The 12446-nt window shown below is 56.9% G+C and overlaps 1 protein-coding gene across 1 annotated transcript in view; it reads right to left on the reverse strand.

Annotated features, from left to right (window-relative positions):
• The window catches only part of CACNA2D2 (calcium voltage-gated channel auxiliary subunit alpha2delta 2), a 209305-nt gene that overhangs the window by 21987 nt on the left and 174872 nt on the right, over window positions 1–12446 (reverse strand). The window contains exons 4-5 of the mRNA XM_035894677.1: window positions 11430–11474; window positions 3258–3396 (exon numbers count right to left, since the gene is read on the reverse strand). Coding sequence (XP_035750570.1) covers window positions 3258–3396; window positions 11430–11474 — 184 coding nt within the window. The remainder of the gene's footprint in view (window positions 1–3257; window positions 3397–11429; window positions 11475–12446) is intronic.

A 12446-nucleotide genomic window follows, 5' to 3' on the forward strand; every position in this document is an offset into this window, starting at 1 on the left:
CCCCCCCGGGCACCCCCCATCCCCACCCCCTGGATCTGGGGCAGGGCCAGCCACTGCTGGGGACAGCTGGCTTGCTATCTCACCCTTTTCCCAGCAAAACGCCCCACTCCTCCCGCCGTTGTGCCAGCCCCACTCCCTGGGGGCAGCCACCAGCTGGGAAACTGAGGGGTTGTGTCCCCACGGGGCCATTCAGAGCCTTCCAGGCCCTGCTCTGCATTCCCGCTGGCCTCCACACCTGATGCAAAAGCAATTAAGATGCCGGCAAACAGTGGTTTTAAATTATTCAGCTATTAAAGCAAAAGATAAGCAGTCGGCAGCCCCAGCCTGTGATTAATCAAGAGGGGCTGGAGGAGCAGAGGGGCCCAGTGTGGCGAGGCAGGTACGGGGCTGGCCAGCCAGCAGGGAGGCTGTCTCGGGGACAGAGGACCTCCTGGTGCTCACAGGGTCTTTTGGGGCACCCCAAACACTGTGGGTGCCCCAAGCGCTGGGCAGGCATGAAGAGCCCCCCAGCACCCTCTGGCAGCCCGTGCTGGGCTGCCCCAGGACCGTGGTGTGGAGGAGCCAGCCATGCCCCTGTGGGCATGGGCAGGCAGCCAGCAGCACCCCGAGGCCATACTTGCCCCTCCTCAAAACACTGTCATCATCCGTTCAAGCCTTCACTATGACCCCAAGGTGCTGGTGGGATGTGGGCAGGTTTCACCCAGGATGAATCCCAGATCCCTCCATCCCCACGCCACCGCTGAAGAAGACTTCTCCCTCCCTCAGGCAGCTGTGCCTTCAAGCAGTGATTTACTCCATCTGTATCTCCCCAGCCATTTCTCAGCACCGTGACTGCATACAGCGCTGTTACCTGAGCACTTAGGACAATTTCTTGTTTGGCTCTGTCACAAGATGTGGGTTTTTCCCGGGAAAAGAGTCCATGAGCAGGCTGCCAGGGTCCTGCCTGCTGGGAGCAGACCCAGGCAGCGCCGTTGGCCCTGGCCAGGGACCGTGCTGGGCACTGACACATCCCCAACAGCCTCAGCAGTGCCTGCACCCCCAGCCCCTTGGGGCCCATCAGCCACACCAGGCTTGTGTCAAATGCAGCCCCTACACCCTCCCTGCACATGAATGCAGCCCCTATACCCTCCCTGTGCACAAACACAGCCCCTACACTCTCCTCGTGCTCCGTGAGGAGCTACTGCTCATTGGACAGGAGGTGTCATGGTCGGGATGGCTCCTGTCCCCCTTGGTCAAGGCCAGAGCTGGCAGACCCCCCGTGACATCTCTGTCCCTGTCCCCATCTTGTCCCTGTCCCCATCAGGATGAGCCCAGCCCCGCCCCACCAGCAAGCGACCGCAGATTTAATTAAAAATGGCACAGTAAATAAAACACATATAGGATGTAATTTGTGTGTGTAGTGAGGGGTGACGGCGGAGGGCGTCTCCACAGTGGTTTAATTAGCGTGCCAGGCAGCGATAGTGCCTCTCTGCCGGGTCCCACCGGGGAGGATGCTCCCAGCCTGCAGCTCTGCAGGGACCGGCCACATTTGCTGGTGTCCCCAGCAGGAGGGGGCACACAGATGCCCCATGCCTATGCCCCAAACCTGCTCTCTGGGGTGCAGTGGCTGAGCACCCTGCCCTGCTCCCTGCCTTTTTGGAACACCCTGGCATGGCCGGGTATCGTCTGATCCCTGTGCCCATGCACCGCTGTGCCCATGGCTGCGGCCCGTTTTCATCCCTGGGACCCTCCACCACCCTGTCCTCTCTCCAGCATCCCCCTTTGAGTGGTCGCAAGTCCCTGGAGCATGTTAATCTCCTATTTGCTCTCGTCCCGTGGCTGAGTGGGGTGATTTATGTGGCTGTGGCAGGGCATCAGCCGCAGTGTGGGCTGGTGTGCAGGGGTGAGGAGCAATGACTATTTCATCCCGCACAGCCCATCCCGCTCACCTGCCCCCCACTCGCATGATGTGCTTCATTAGCCGCCTGGCCTGCGCTAGCTGGGTAATAAAACTAATTGCAAATTTCTAATCCACTGCCACCGCTGCGGTGAAATTGTCACACCTATGTGGCTCTGAGCATAGCTGTGCCGGTAATGAGCCCATGTACCAGGAAAATGCCGCTCAGGGCAGAAACGTGAGCTCAGCCCCCATGACCACCTGGGAGCCCTTGTCAAGTGCCACCAAGACAAGGGGGTGTGGGGACAGTGGTGCCCTCAGTAGTGTGGGGAAATGAGGGGTGCCCCCAACAGCAGGAGCTGGGGCAGGCTGCAGGGTGCGGCCCGTGGGTGCGGGAAGGTGATCTCCAGCCGGGAGCAGTCCCCAGCCTGGTGCTGAGCGGCCACTAGAGGGAAATGGAGACCGATTGTCACCATGTGCCACCGCGGCAGGGTGAGGTTAGGAGAGAGCTCTGGAAGCTCAGGGACTGTGTCACCTCCCGGTGGGGACTGAAAGCTGGTGTGGCACTTCCTGTCCCATCCCTCCATCCATCCATCCATCCGTCCGTACATCCCTCCCTGCTCACTCCCAGGCAGGCCCACTGACCCAGGCCCCTTTCTGGAGCAGCCTGTGCCCTCCGGCAGCTGCAGGGGCACGGCCACGGGGCTGAGACCCCCTGCATGCTCCTGGCAGCAGGGGTTGCCCCAAGGCGGCATTGCACTGTCCTGCAACCACCCTCGCTGCCTTCCTGCAGGATTTCAGCATCTCTTCCTCCCTTTTCGTAACCTCAGCCCCAAGCAGCCTGAAGGCAGTGAGGAAGCATCCCTGCCTCACCCTCTCCCACCGCCCAGCCCCGTCTCGCTCCCTTCTATGAGCAGGGAGTTGTCATCTCCGTAACTGCTCCTGCACAGAGCTGCTCAGTCCCTCCGATCGTCTCCAGCTCCTGCTCTGAACCTCCTTGAGCTTTGCTGAGCTCTTCTCCGGGGAGGATCACAGCCATGGGGGCAAGAGCCAAGCTCTACTCTGTGCCATAATTCCCATTTCTCCTTTGCTCTCCATCCCTTCCAAATAACCCCTACCCCCCGATTTGCCTCTTTGGCCCATGCTAAGATCTTGAGGGTCCCTGAGGAGGGACACGCTGTCACCTCTGTCCTGACACGGTGACTCTGCCTCTGCTCAGTGCCCACCCGGCTGGGCACCAGCCTGCCCCAGCACCGAGACCCAGCCAGGGCACCCCAGGGGGACATTCCCCAGGGCTGCAGCACCCTAAGCCGGAGAGGTGGAGGCTGAGCCTGGCCTGGCCGCGCAGAGCAGAGCGGAGCGGGTGAGGAGGGGCACTCACAGCCTTTGTAGATGTCCGTGGGGATCTGCACGGCAGCGTATGAATAGTTAACCTTGGTCTTGAAGTTGGTATCATCAGTGAACTCCAGCTTCAAGGAGTTGGACTTCTCCCTCTCAATTTCTTCTCCATCGGGATCATCCTGGGGAAGGAGCAGAGCACATGGGGTCACCTGGGGGTGCCAGCCCTGGACACACAGCAGGAACACTGCTGCCCAAAGCCCATCGCCAAACATCACCCCGCAGAGACGGGCCATGCCGGCTCTTGTGTCGGATTTGGCTCACAGCCCATGCCAGCACCGGAGGCACAGGGGAGCGGGTGCCGGGAGCTGGTGTGCATGAAGGTGAGCTCCGGTTACCCTTGTCTCTCCAGCTTTGGTAACATGGCAGGTATTAAATTAGACAAAAAAAAAACCCCAAACAAACCAAAAAAAAGCCTTGAAAATCAATTAGCAGCAAAAGGCAACTATCAAAGAACAAATTAAAACGGAGTGCAGCTTAGTGCTCTGTCAATAAGCAATGCAAACAATATTTAATTATGGTGGAGAGACAGCAAATTCCCCACTGCTGGTGCTGGAGCGCACTCCCTCGCCTCCCCAGCCCTCCTCTCCCTTCCCAGAGCCCTGCTGCCAGTGCAGCACGGAGAGAAAGCCCCTCCGGCATGGGGCAGGCAGGACGGCCGATGGCTGCAGGCAGCGGGATGGGATTGGAGCCGAGGTGTGGGGCCAGGCGGGGAAGCAGGAGAAAGGCGATGGCTTCGCTGCAGAGCTGGGGAAATCGCCTTCACCATCCTGCCGGGAGCAAAGAAACCCAGGAGAAGGTGCTGGCTCCAGGCTGCAAGCCCAGTGGCTGGGGAAGGCTGTTTGCAGCTGGCTGTGAGATGCTCAGGGTCGGGAGGAGGAGGAGGAGGATGATGCAGCACCTGCCCTTTGTGCCCCCAGAGCTACCCCCCCACTGAAGCGTGGCTGAGGGCAGAGCTGCCTGCCCTCTCTGCAGGCAGGGAGAGGGAACACGGGGGCAGGGACACACCAAGCCTGAGCTGGGGTGCAGGACAGCTCTGACCGCTTTCCCATGGCCCCGGCTGCGGGACCGAAAGGGGCAGGGAGGGTGCAGGACAGCAGGAGCGGATCTGGCCACCGAGCTGCCTGGCAAGGGAGCGAATTCCCCTCGAGAAGCAGCTCAGTGCCTCTCTCTCTGTGCCTCCCCCCGAGTGAAGTGCCTATCTCAGAGCCCACGTAAGGACGTCTGATTGAGGTAGCAGAGATCAGCCCCAGAGAAACGACAGCGGACGTGACTGGAAGCGTGAGCAGCTCCAGGCAGGTCTCATGCGGTGCTGTGCTGGGGATGGCCACCCGAAGGGATGACCCATGCCATCCTGTGTCAAAGCACCCCAGCACCGGTGGGGACAAGGGGTAGGGGATGGACCCATCCTGCCGTCTTCGATGGCCCAGCGCAAGCAGCTCTCCCCCTGACCAGGGTCCTTTTGACAAAACCCAGGGACAAAGGATCTGAATTTCTCATGGGAAAAGCCGTATATTTAAATATTTAAAGTCAAATGATGTGTTTGGGAAATAAACTACGAAGCTCATTTAACACCCATCCTGGCCTCCTCCCTGTTTCCCCTTTGCAGATGACGTGGCTCCGGCCAGCCACCAAGGCAGTGACATTCCCCTGACATTGTGAGGGGTGGCCAAACCATTCGCCACAGCTTGGGAGAATAACAGGATTGATATGCGAGTTTTGGGCTTTAATTCCAGCCAATGGATTGCGAGTGTAGACACGCTGCTGAGCTGATCCCATCCTGGTGCTGGGGCTCCGGCTCTCCAGAAAGCTGCTGAACTCACAGCTGCAGTAGCCAAGCTGGTGGCAGGCAGGGACCGTCCCCACCTCCCTTGAGCCTTTTCACCAAGATTAAAATCCAGATTATGCTCTCAAATTCATGTAAATCTGGAGAAAAGCCACAAAACCGGACCCCTTGCAAAGCTGTGATGCCACAGCAGAGCCAGCACCCTGGCTGTGTGCTGGGCCATGGGCTATTCGAAGAGTGAATCCGTCCCCAAACCCGCCATCAATGTGGGGCTCAAGCCCCTGGGGGAAAGTGGTTGCACACAGAATAGTTTGTCCTGCCAACCTCTCTGAGCACCACATGGTGATTCAGAGGTGCCTGCTGAAAACAGGCTTTAAGAAGGGATAGAGCTGTGGCCCTGAGGGCACCTGCAGCACCAAAAGCTCTGCTTTGACACTAAACCCCTTTTTTTTTCTCCTGAGCCAAATGGTCCAGCCCATCCACTGCCCCCCGCCACCACCAGCAGCAGGGAAGATCCAACCCTCCCCATTTCCCCCGTGCCGGTGTGGTTATTTCCCACTTTGCCGGAGCTGGAACTACGGTGTACCATTACCGCTCCTCTGTTTATCATTATTCCATTATATCACCCACTTCTGAGGGGCTAATTTGTATTCTGCCAGGTTGGGCGCTGTCTGGCTGCTCTCATTCATGTAGCTGTAAAGAGGCATATGTATAGATCTCGGAGACAAATATACAGCTATCTATATGGAGGACACTTCATGCATCACTGACACCTATATGGCAAACAGACCCGCGGAAAGAGCTGATGTTATCCAAGCTACATTTATCGTTTATCCATAAATTTCCCGACCTCAACCGAGGTATTGCTGTTTAAGCCAGGCTGAATTTGGCCCCTGAAAGGGGATCATTTCCACCCGGATAAAGGCAGGCAAAGCTGTCACCAGCCCAGGCAGGGATGAGAGCATCTTGGTGCGAGGCTGGGGCTACAAGGAGCCACCTTGGGAGGGCCGGAGGAAGAAATTCTGCACTAAATTTATATTAGAGCAAAGGAGATGATTCAAGTTGTCCTGGATTCACACGGGTTTAACTGCGAACATCTCGGCAGGCCCCCAGCCAGATTTTGCAGCATTTCTCATCATTACATTTCAAAAGAACTTGGAAACATCTATTTATCTGTTCCAATATGTACAATGTAACACAAATAGACGCTACAGTTTGAATATATTATTTGCTACACGCCATTACAAATCGACTCCATGGCAATATATCAGTATTATACGTATTTATTGCTTCAGCAAGAAGTCATCATGTGCTGAGAGCTTTTGCCATTTTCAGTGCTTTAGCAGCTGGGTTGCCAGTCACAACGTTTTCTCTTGAGCCTCCCAAATGACGGACAGGGGGCAAATGCCAGAGATGCTCTAACACCCAGCGAGTACCAGTGGCCCCACCCAACAGTTTACTGGAGGCTGCCACGTTCTCAGCAAGTACCTGCCCTCCATCACATCCAGGCTGGTGCTAGCTGAGGAGAGCCAGCCTGCCCACGGGCACAGGGACTATCGGGGGACCCCACCAGTGACAGGATTTGGAGCTGCGGATCGAGCCAGGGATGTGACCTGGCGCAGCAGCAATGCCTCGGCCAGGCAGCTCCTGCGGATGCAGCCACCCCCGTTCATTGCTCATCTCCATGGGAACGAGCCATCACAGCTAATGATGACTGCTTAAATGGCAGCACCGATGACAAACGCAGGGCTGATCTGGCTGGGGGGTGCAGACGGCCGCTCTAGGATGCCAGCTGGGGTTTTGTGCCTCTGGCCATGCCGCGCAGCCACACTCTTTGCCCACGGTGCTCCTCCTGGTACCTTTGGCACCAGCAGAGCTCCTGCAAGCCGCAGCACCCTAACAGCATCCCTGTGTCCCATGTCCTGCTCCTCACATGCCTGACCAAGAATGTATCACACCGAGATCCCAACACATCCTTTTAAATTTCCCAGGGGCACCCATCCATGTTCAGTCCGGAAAAGCCAGCAAAATATTCATATCAACATGCTGTGACTACTACTAATAATGAATATAAATGGGATGCGTGGCTCAATTCACCTGCAAGCCTCAAAGCCTTTGCAAAGGTGTGGGGGTGTCATTGCTGTCCTCTGCGGGCTAGGGGAAATGAGGCCCAGGGCACGGGTCCATTTGCCCAAGGTCAGATGAGAAGCCGGGGAGAAGAGTGGTGACAGCAAAGCCCCCAGCCATGCCCACACAGCACCCACTGGCAGCATTGCCTCACGGCGGGGCCTGGGCGTTTTTCGTCAGAAGTGTTTTATTGTTGTTGCTAGAAAAATGCCCCCCTTTTTTGGTTTTTATTTTCTCCAAGGAAGGGCCAGCTCAGATCTGAACAGCATGTGTTCCCTGGGCAAGCTGTCCTGGGGGAGCTTGCTCCCACCTTGTGAGACAGGAAGATTTTGAAGCCATCCAAACAAAGCACTTTGCCCCATTTGCAGAGTCTGAGGAAATATCAAACACCCTTTTTTTTTTTCCCAAATTCAGAAGGATTTTTTTCCCCTTAACTGCAAACCCACCACATCCCTGCGCCAGCTCTCCGGGAAGCAGGGCAGGCTGAGCAGAGGGGCTGAGCCCATACCCGGGGCTGCGGTCCTGCCCTCTGCCCCCCCCCAGCAAGCTCCATGGCGCTTGGCTGAGAAACTCCAAGCCCATGCAAAAGGGCCTTTCTCCTTCTTAAATATCTCAGCTTTTCCTGAAATGCAGCAATTTAATACCAGGGAGGGAGCCAGTGCGTTCTCCAGCCACGTTCCTGCTTTTATTGCAGCCCAGGTTATAAATAACAACCAGCCTCTCCCGCCAGCCTGTTCCCCTATCCCCCTTCACTTTTTTTAATCTTTGCCAAAGGTACTGTTTAGAGATCTTTCTAGACCATTTATTTTTAAATTACCAGCCAGAGGAGAGAAGAAGGAAAAAAAAAATAAAAAAGAAAAAAGGTAAAAGAAAGAAACTTCTGGGGCTGATAGCTTATCAGGAGGAAATCCAAATGTCACATTAGTTGAGAAAGTTGGAAGATTAAATTTTCCAACACCCTTCATCTGCTGCTGACATTTAGGGGCTTTTTTTTCCCTCCTCCCTCTCCTTGCCGCATCTCCTGAGCGGGGTGGGCAGTGAGCGGGCAGCCCCTGCCTGCAGCCGGGACCGGGGCTGCGCTCTCCCCTGTGCAGGAGGGTGCAGAGGCTGGTGCGCAGCCTCTCGCCACCCGCCCCCTTGCTCTCACCCCTCCCCAGGGACCTCGAGCGGGCAGGTGGGTGCCGGAGGGCTGACCTTGGGGTGAGCAGTACCTTCACCCGCACACTGCATCCCTACAGAGGAGAAGCAGCGATGTTTGGTTTGGAGGGGGACAAAATGATGAGATCCCACTTCTCCTTGTCGCATCAGCCCTGCGTCCTGCGGAGAGGACAGAGACAAGGAGCAGGGCTTGCACGGAGGTCCAGGGGGGGATGCCAGGTCCTGATGGATGCCAAACTGCCACCGGTACATCTCTCCAACCACGGGAGGAGCAGTGACAGCAAAACCTCTCTTCTGCCACTTTATAGCCTGGGAACCAACAGCTCCTGGCTGATGTGAAGCAGAAAATGAAGTCCGTAATGTGGTCCTCCAGCCAGGACCTGGGCATGGCTCCATCAGCTCCCACCAGAGAACGGCACATCCCAGCGGATTTCAGCTTTAGCTGTGACTTAAGCATCATCCCCTGCCACAAACACAATACTAAAGATGGAAAATCACTTTATTTCTGCATTGTTCTGCCTGTGATACCCAACTGAGAGTGTCTGCTGATTTGAACATTTCTCTCTGGATAAACCCCATAGCCCTTGCTAGCAGGGAAAGGTGACAACACCGCTTCTGCAAACATTTTGAGAGCCTTGAGGGCCCCCAGGAAAATTTTCTGATGTTCCCATTTGTTAAAAAACACTTGGAAATCCAAAATCTGTTTAGGAAGATAGTGGAGCTGAGGTGCAAGCAAAATGAATAGGAAGCTCATTTCTTTCTTGCCGTAGTTAAAGCCAGCGTAAGGCTTGTGAATAAGCCCCAGTTATGTTGAATAGGCATTGTCCATCAGAACTAACTCCATTTCAGCTAGATCCTGCTCAATTTAAATATAAAAATTGAAGCTAAATAAAGAAAAGATGAAAAGAGAGCTATTTAGTTCCATTCAGACCTTTGGGTATCATCCTTTTTTATTTCAGCATCACCTTTTCTCTCCATTATTTTTGCTAGAATTAAATTTGCTGGGATTTCACTGGGAAGCAGCAGTGGCATTGATAGGGAAAGGCCCTCCCTGCTGACCCCACAAGCCTCGGCAAGAGGACCCCCCCAATTTTACTTGATTTTGCTCCAGAGGAGGACTGAAGTCGGTGTGGCTGATGATGGCTTTGCAAGGCTGCTCCTCCCCGATGACATGCCACCTCCCTTGGGGACGGAGCAGGGACCAGGGAGCTGAGCCCTGTGGTCCCCAGGAACACTGTGCCACGCTGTGGTGCACGGTTCCTCCCTGGTGCCCCGTGCGCTGGGAGGGCTCAGCATGCACAGCTCCAAGGTGGAGATGCTTCCTATTTCCCAATCCTGCCTACTGTACCTGGAGATGCTGTCCTCGCTTTCAGAAATGGCCAATCCCAATGCTAACGGCCACGAGTTGCCAGCTTAGATTGCCACTGCTGACATCGGCTGGGCGTGGGCAGCCGGGACTGGTCAGGGTAACACAAGGTATGGGGACGCCCAGCTCCCCTGTCCCCTGCTGCGCAGCAGTGATGGCAAAAGCCCTGCCCAGCCTAGTGGCTGCATCAGTCCTCTGCCTCAGCCCCCCCGGGCAGGGAGCTGCCCTGCTCCCTGGATGTCTCCTCCAGCCTTGGCTGCCAGACAGTTTTTCCTCTGCTTCTATCCAAAGTCCACTTTGATGCATTTTAAGCCCATTAGCTCTGTCCTCTCTGGAGTGGCTACAGAGAACAGGATTCTCCCCTCCCTCCTTTGACAGCTTCCCCCAGGCTGGGGAGGGACAGGAGAAATCCCCTGGTCCAAATGAGCGGGATCCTGAGCAGGGAGACCTGCTCGGGAAAGCAAGACTCTCCCTTTCGGTCCCAGCATCTTCCTGACCTCTCCCTTCCACCTCCCAGACTCTCTGTGGCTCTAACTTCCCCTGCCCTCCTGCTGTCACCACCTGGGGACAATGGCCCTGGTGGTTTGGCAGTGGCTCTGCTTTGAAGGCATCCACCCTCTGCTCCAGCCTGCTTGGGCTCTGCTCTGGGGCATCACCTCCAAAGCAGGATGAGAGCCGGAGCTTGGCGCAGGGTGCATCACCTGAGCTGGTGGGATCCCATGAAGCCTGGATCCTCCCCTCCCCTCTGCACAGGGCCTTCTGAAGGCTCATGGGGTCATATGAGCATTATTTTCTGGTGAGGCTGTGTTGTTTGCAAGTGGTTTGCTGCCAATGCCACATGCTGCCGCTCCTCCCCTCCCGCTGCAGTACCGTCCCCTGATGGCACATCTGCTGCTGGACCGGTCCTGGGGCACTGCGCTGGCTGGGGCTGTCCCCAAGCCCCCACCCTGCTCTGCTCGGGGCTCCCAGCCAGCTCCAAGGACACCACGACACACCCGCTCCCCAGCGGCCCCACGCCGAGAGCATCACCGACCCGGCAAGCCCCTGTTTTGGAAGAATCCCATGGCAGGGCACAATGCAGGAGACAGGGGACTCGTGACCTGCCAGCAAAGGGGGGTCGCAGGGGGAAGAATCCCATGGCAGGGCACAATGCAGGAGACAGGTGACTCGTGACCTGCCAGCAAAGTGGGGTGCCAGGGGACAGCAGCCGTTGCCAGTGGAGCGCCCTGCGCCTGTGGTGTGGCACCTGAGTGCCGTCACCTTCACCGCGCAGAGGAGCCGGCAAACGCCAGCCCCCTTGGGAGTGCCAGGAGAGCAGAGCTGTCAGGTCTGTATTTAAAGCACTGATTGCCAGAGATCACAGGATGGCTGTGCCGGGAGGGGGGCAGAGAATTAGATTCAGTCTCTAATTAAAGGTTTGCTCTTCATTTGAATTTCAGATGCCAGCTTTAATTTTAGAAACTTTTGCAGGCAGTGGAGCGACCTGCCCACCTGCCTGCTCCTGGGCCCGGCGCCGGCAGACAGATGATGCCATGGCTCGGGCTGGGGGGACATGGCTGCTCACCGGGCACTCGCTGCCCACTGCAGCCTTGTTATGCTGGCTGTAACAAATGCTGTGCCATGCCCCCCCGGGACAGTGCTGGGACAGCCCCGACAAGGGGCTCAGCGCTGTGCTGGGGTGGTGACTGTGCCAGCGGCGCAGCAGGGTCAGTACTCACGTATTCAGTGTCAGCCTTAGAGTCGTAGTACTCGATGTCTTCCTCCTGCAGGGAAAAGGGAGAGCTGAGTTAGTGCCGGGCAGGGATGGGGATGGCAGAGGGGTCTCTCCCCATCACTCGTCCCCTCGATGCCTCTGTCACGCTGCTGGCAGCCACCACATCACTGAGGAGCGAGGCCTGCCCACCCCACACTGTCCCTGGGATATGGTTGGGACCCCACGTCTCCCTCGTCCACCCTCCAAGGACCAGCCACCACCTGCTGAGCTTCCCTCTGCTCATGGCTGCTGCCGAGCCGCAGCAGCGTGGGGCCATGCACAGCCTCTGCTGTGGCCAAACAGCCCTGTGACAGTGTCACCAGTGTGACTGAGGCCTCTGTGCTGCCGCTGAGTGCGAGACTGCACCGTGCCCCTGCGCCTGGGATGCTTTGGTCCTGCTGCAAGCATCGGGAGCCACAGCAGAGCTGGGCATGGGCTGTGTGGCAAGCAGTGGCCCCGCAGCTGGCAGAGCTCCCTCCCCGCACAGCAGAAACAGGGAGAAGAGTGTCCTTGCTTCCATGGAGAAACGCATGTCATTAATTTGGGGTATTTAGAGCCTATTTAGGCAGAAAGGTCTGCTCAAATTCCTCTTCCCTGCGTGTCAGGACGCCAGGCAGCTGATAAAATTCCTAAAGAGGCAATTCGGAGAGCAGCAATGCTGTCACAACAGCGTTTCGTGTGCCATCAGAAGGGGTAATTAAAGGGCACTCGGAGACTCTGCTCTGCGTGCCGGGACGTGAGCGCGATGCAGGCGCACCGGCAGCCGTCGCGGCGCTAACATGTCTGCCACTCAATCAGCCGTCAGCAGCTGCCACGCAACCCAGCCCTCCTCCCCGCACGCACAGGCAGTGCTTTGGGATGATTATTGCTGTTAGTATTTAACTACAAAAGCCCTCTGGGCGCGGAACAGAAACCCAGCCCAAACCCTTAACGGCGCCGACTGCATCCCTGTCCTCCCCGCTCCTGCCCTGCTGCTGCCTCT

Source organism: Egretta garzetta, unplaced genomic scaffold (assembly GCF_000687185.1).
Source record: "Egretta garzetta isolate BGI_Z169 unplaced genomic scaffold, ASM68718v1 scaffold215, whole genome shotgun sequence".
Classification (NCBI taxonomy): domain Eukaryota; kingdom Metazoa; phylum Chordata; class Aves; order Pelecaniformes; family Ardeidae; genus Egretta; species Egretta garzetta.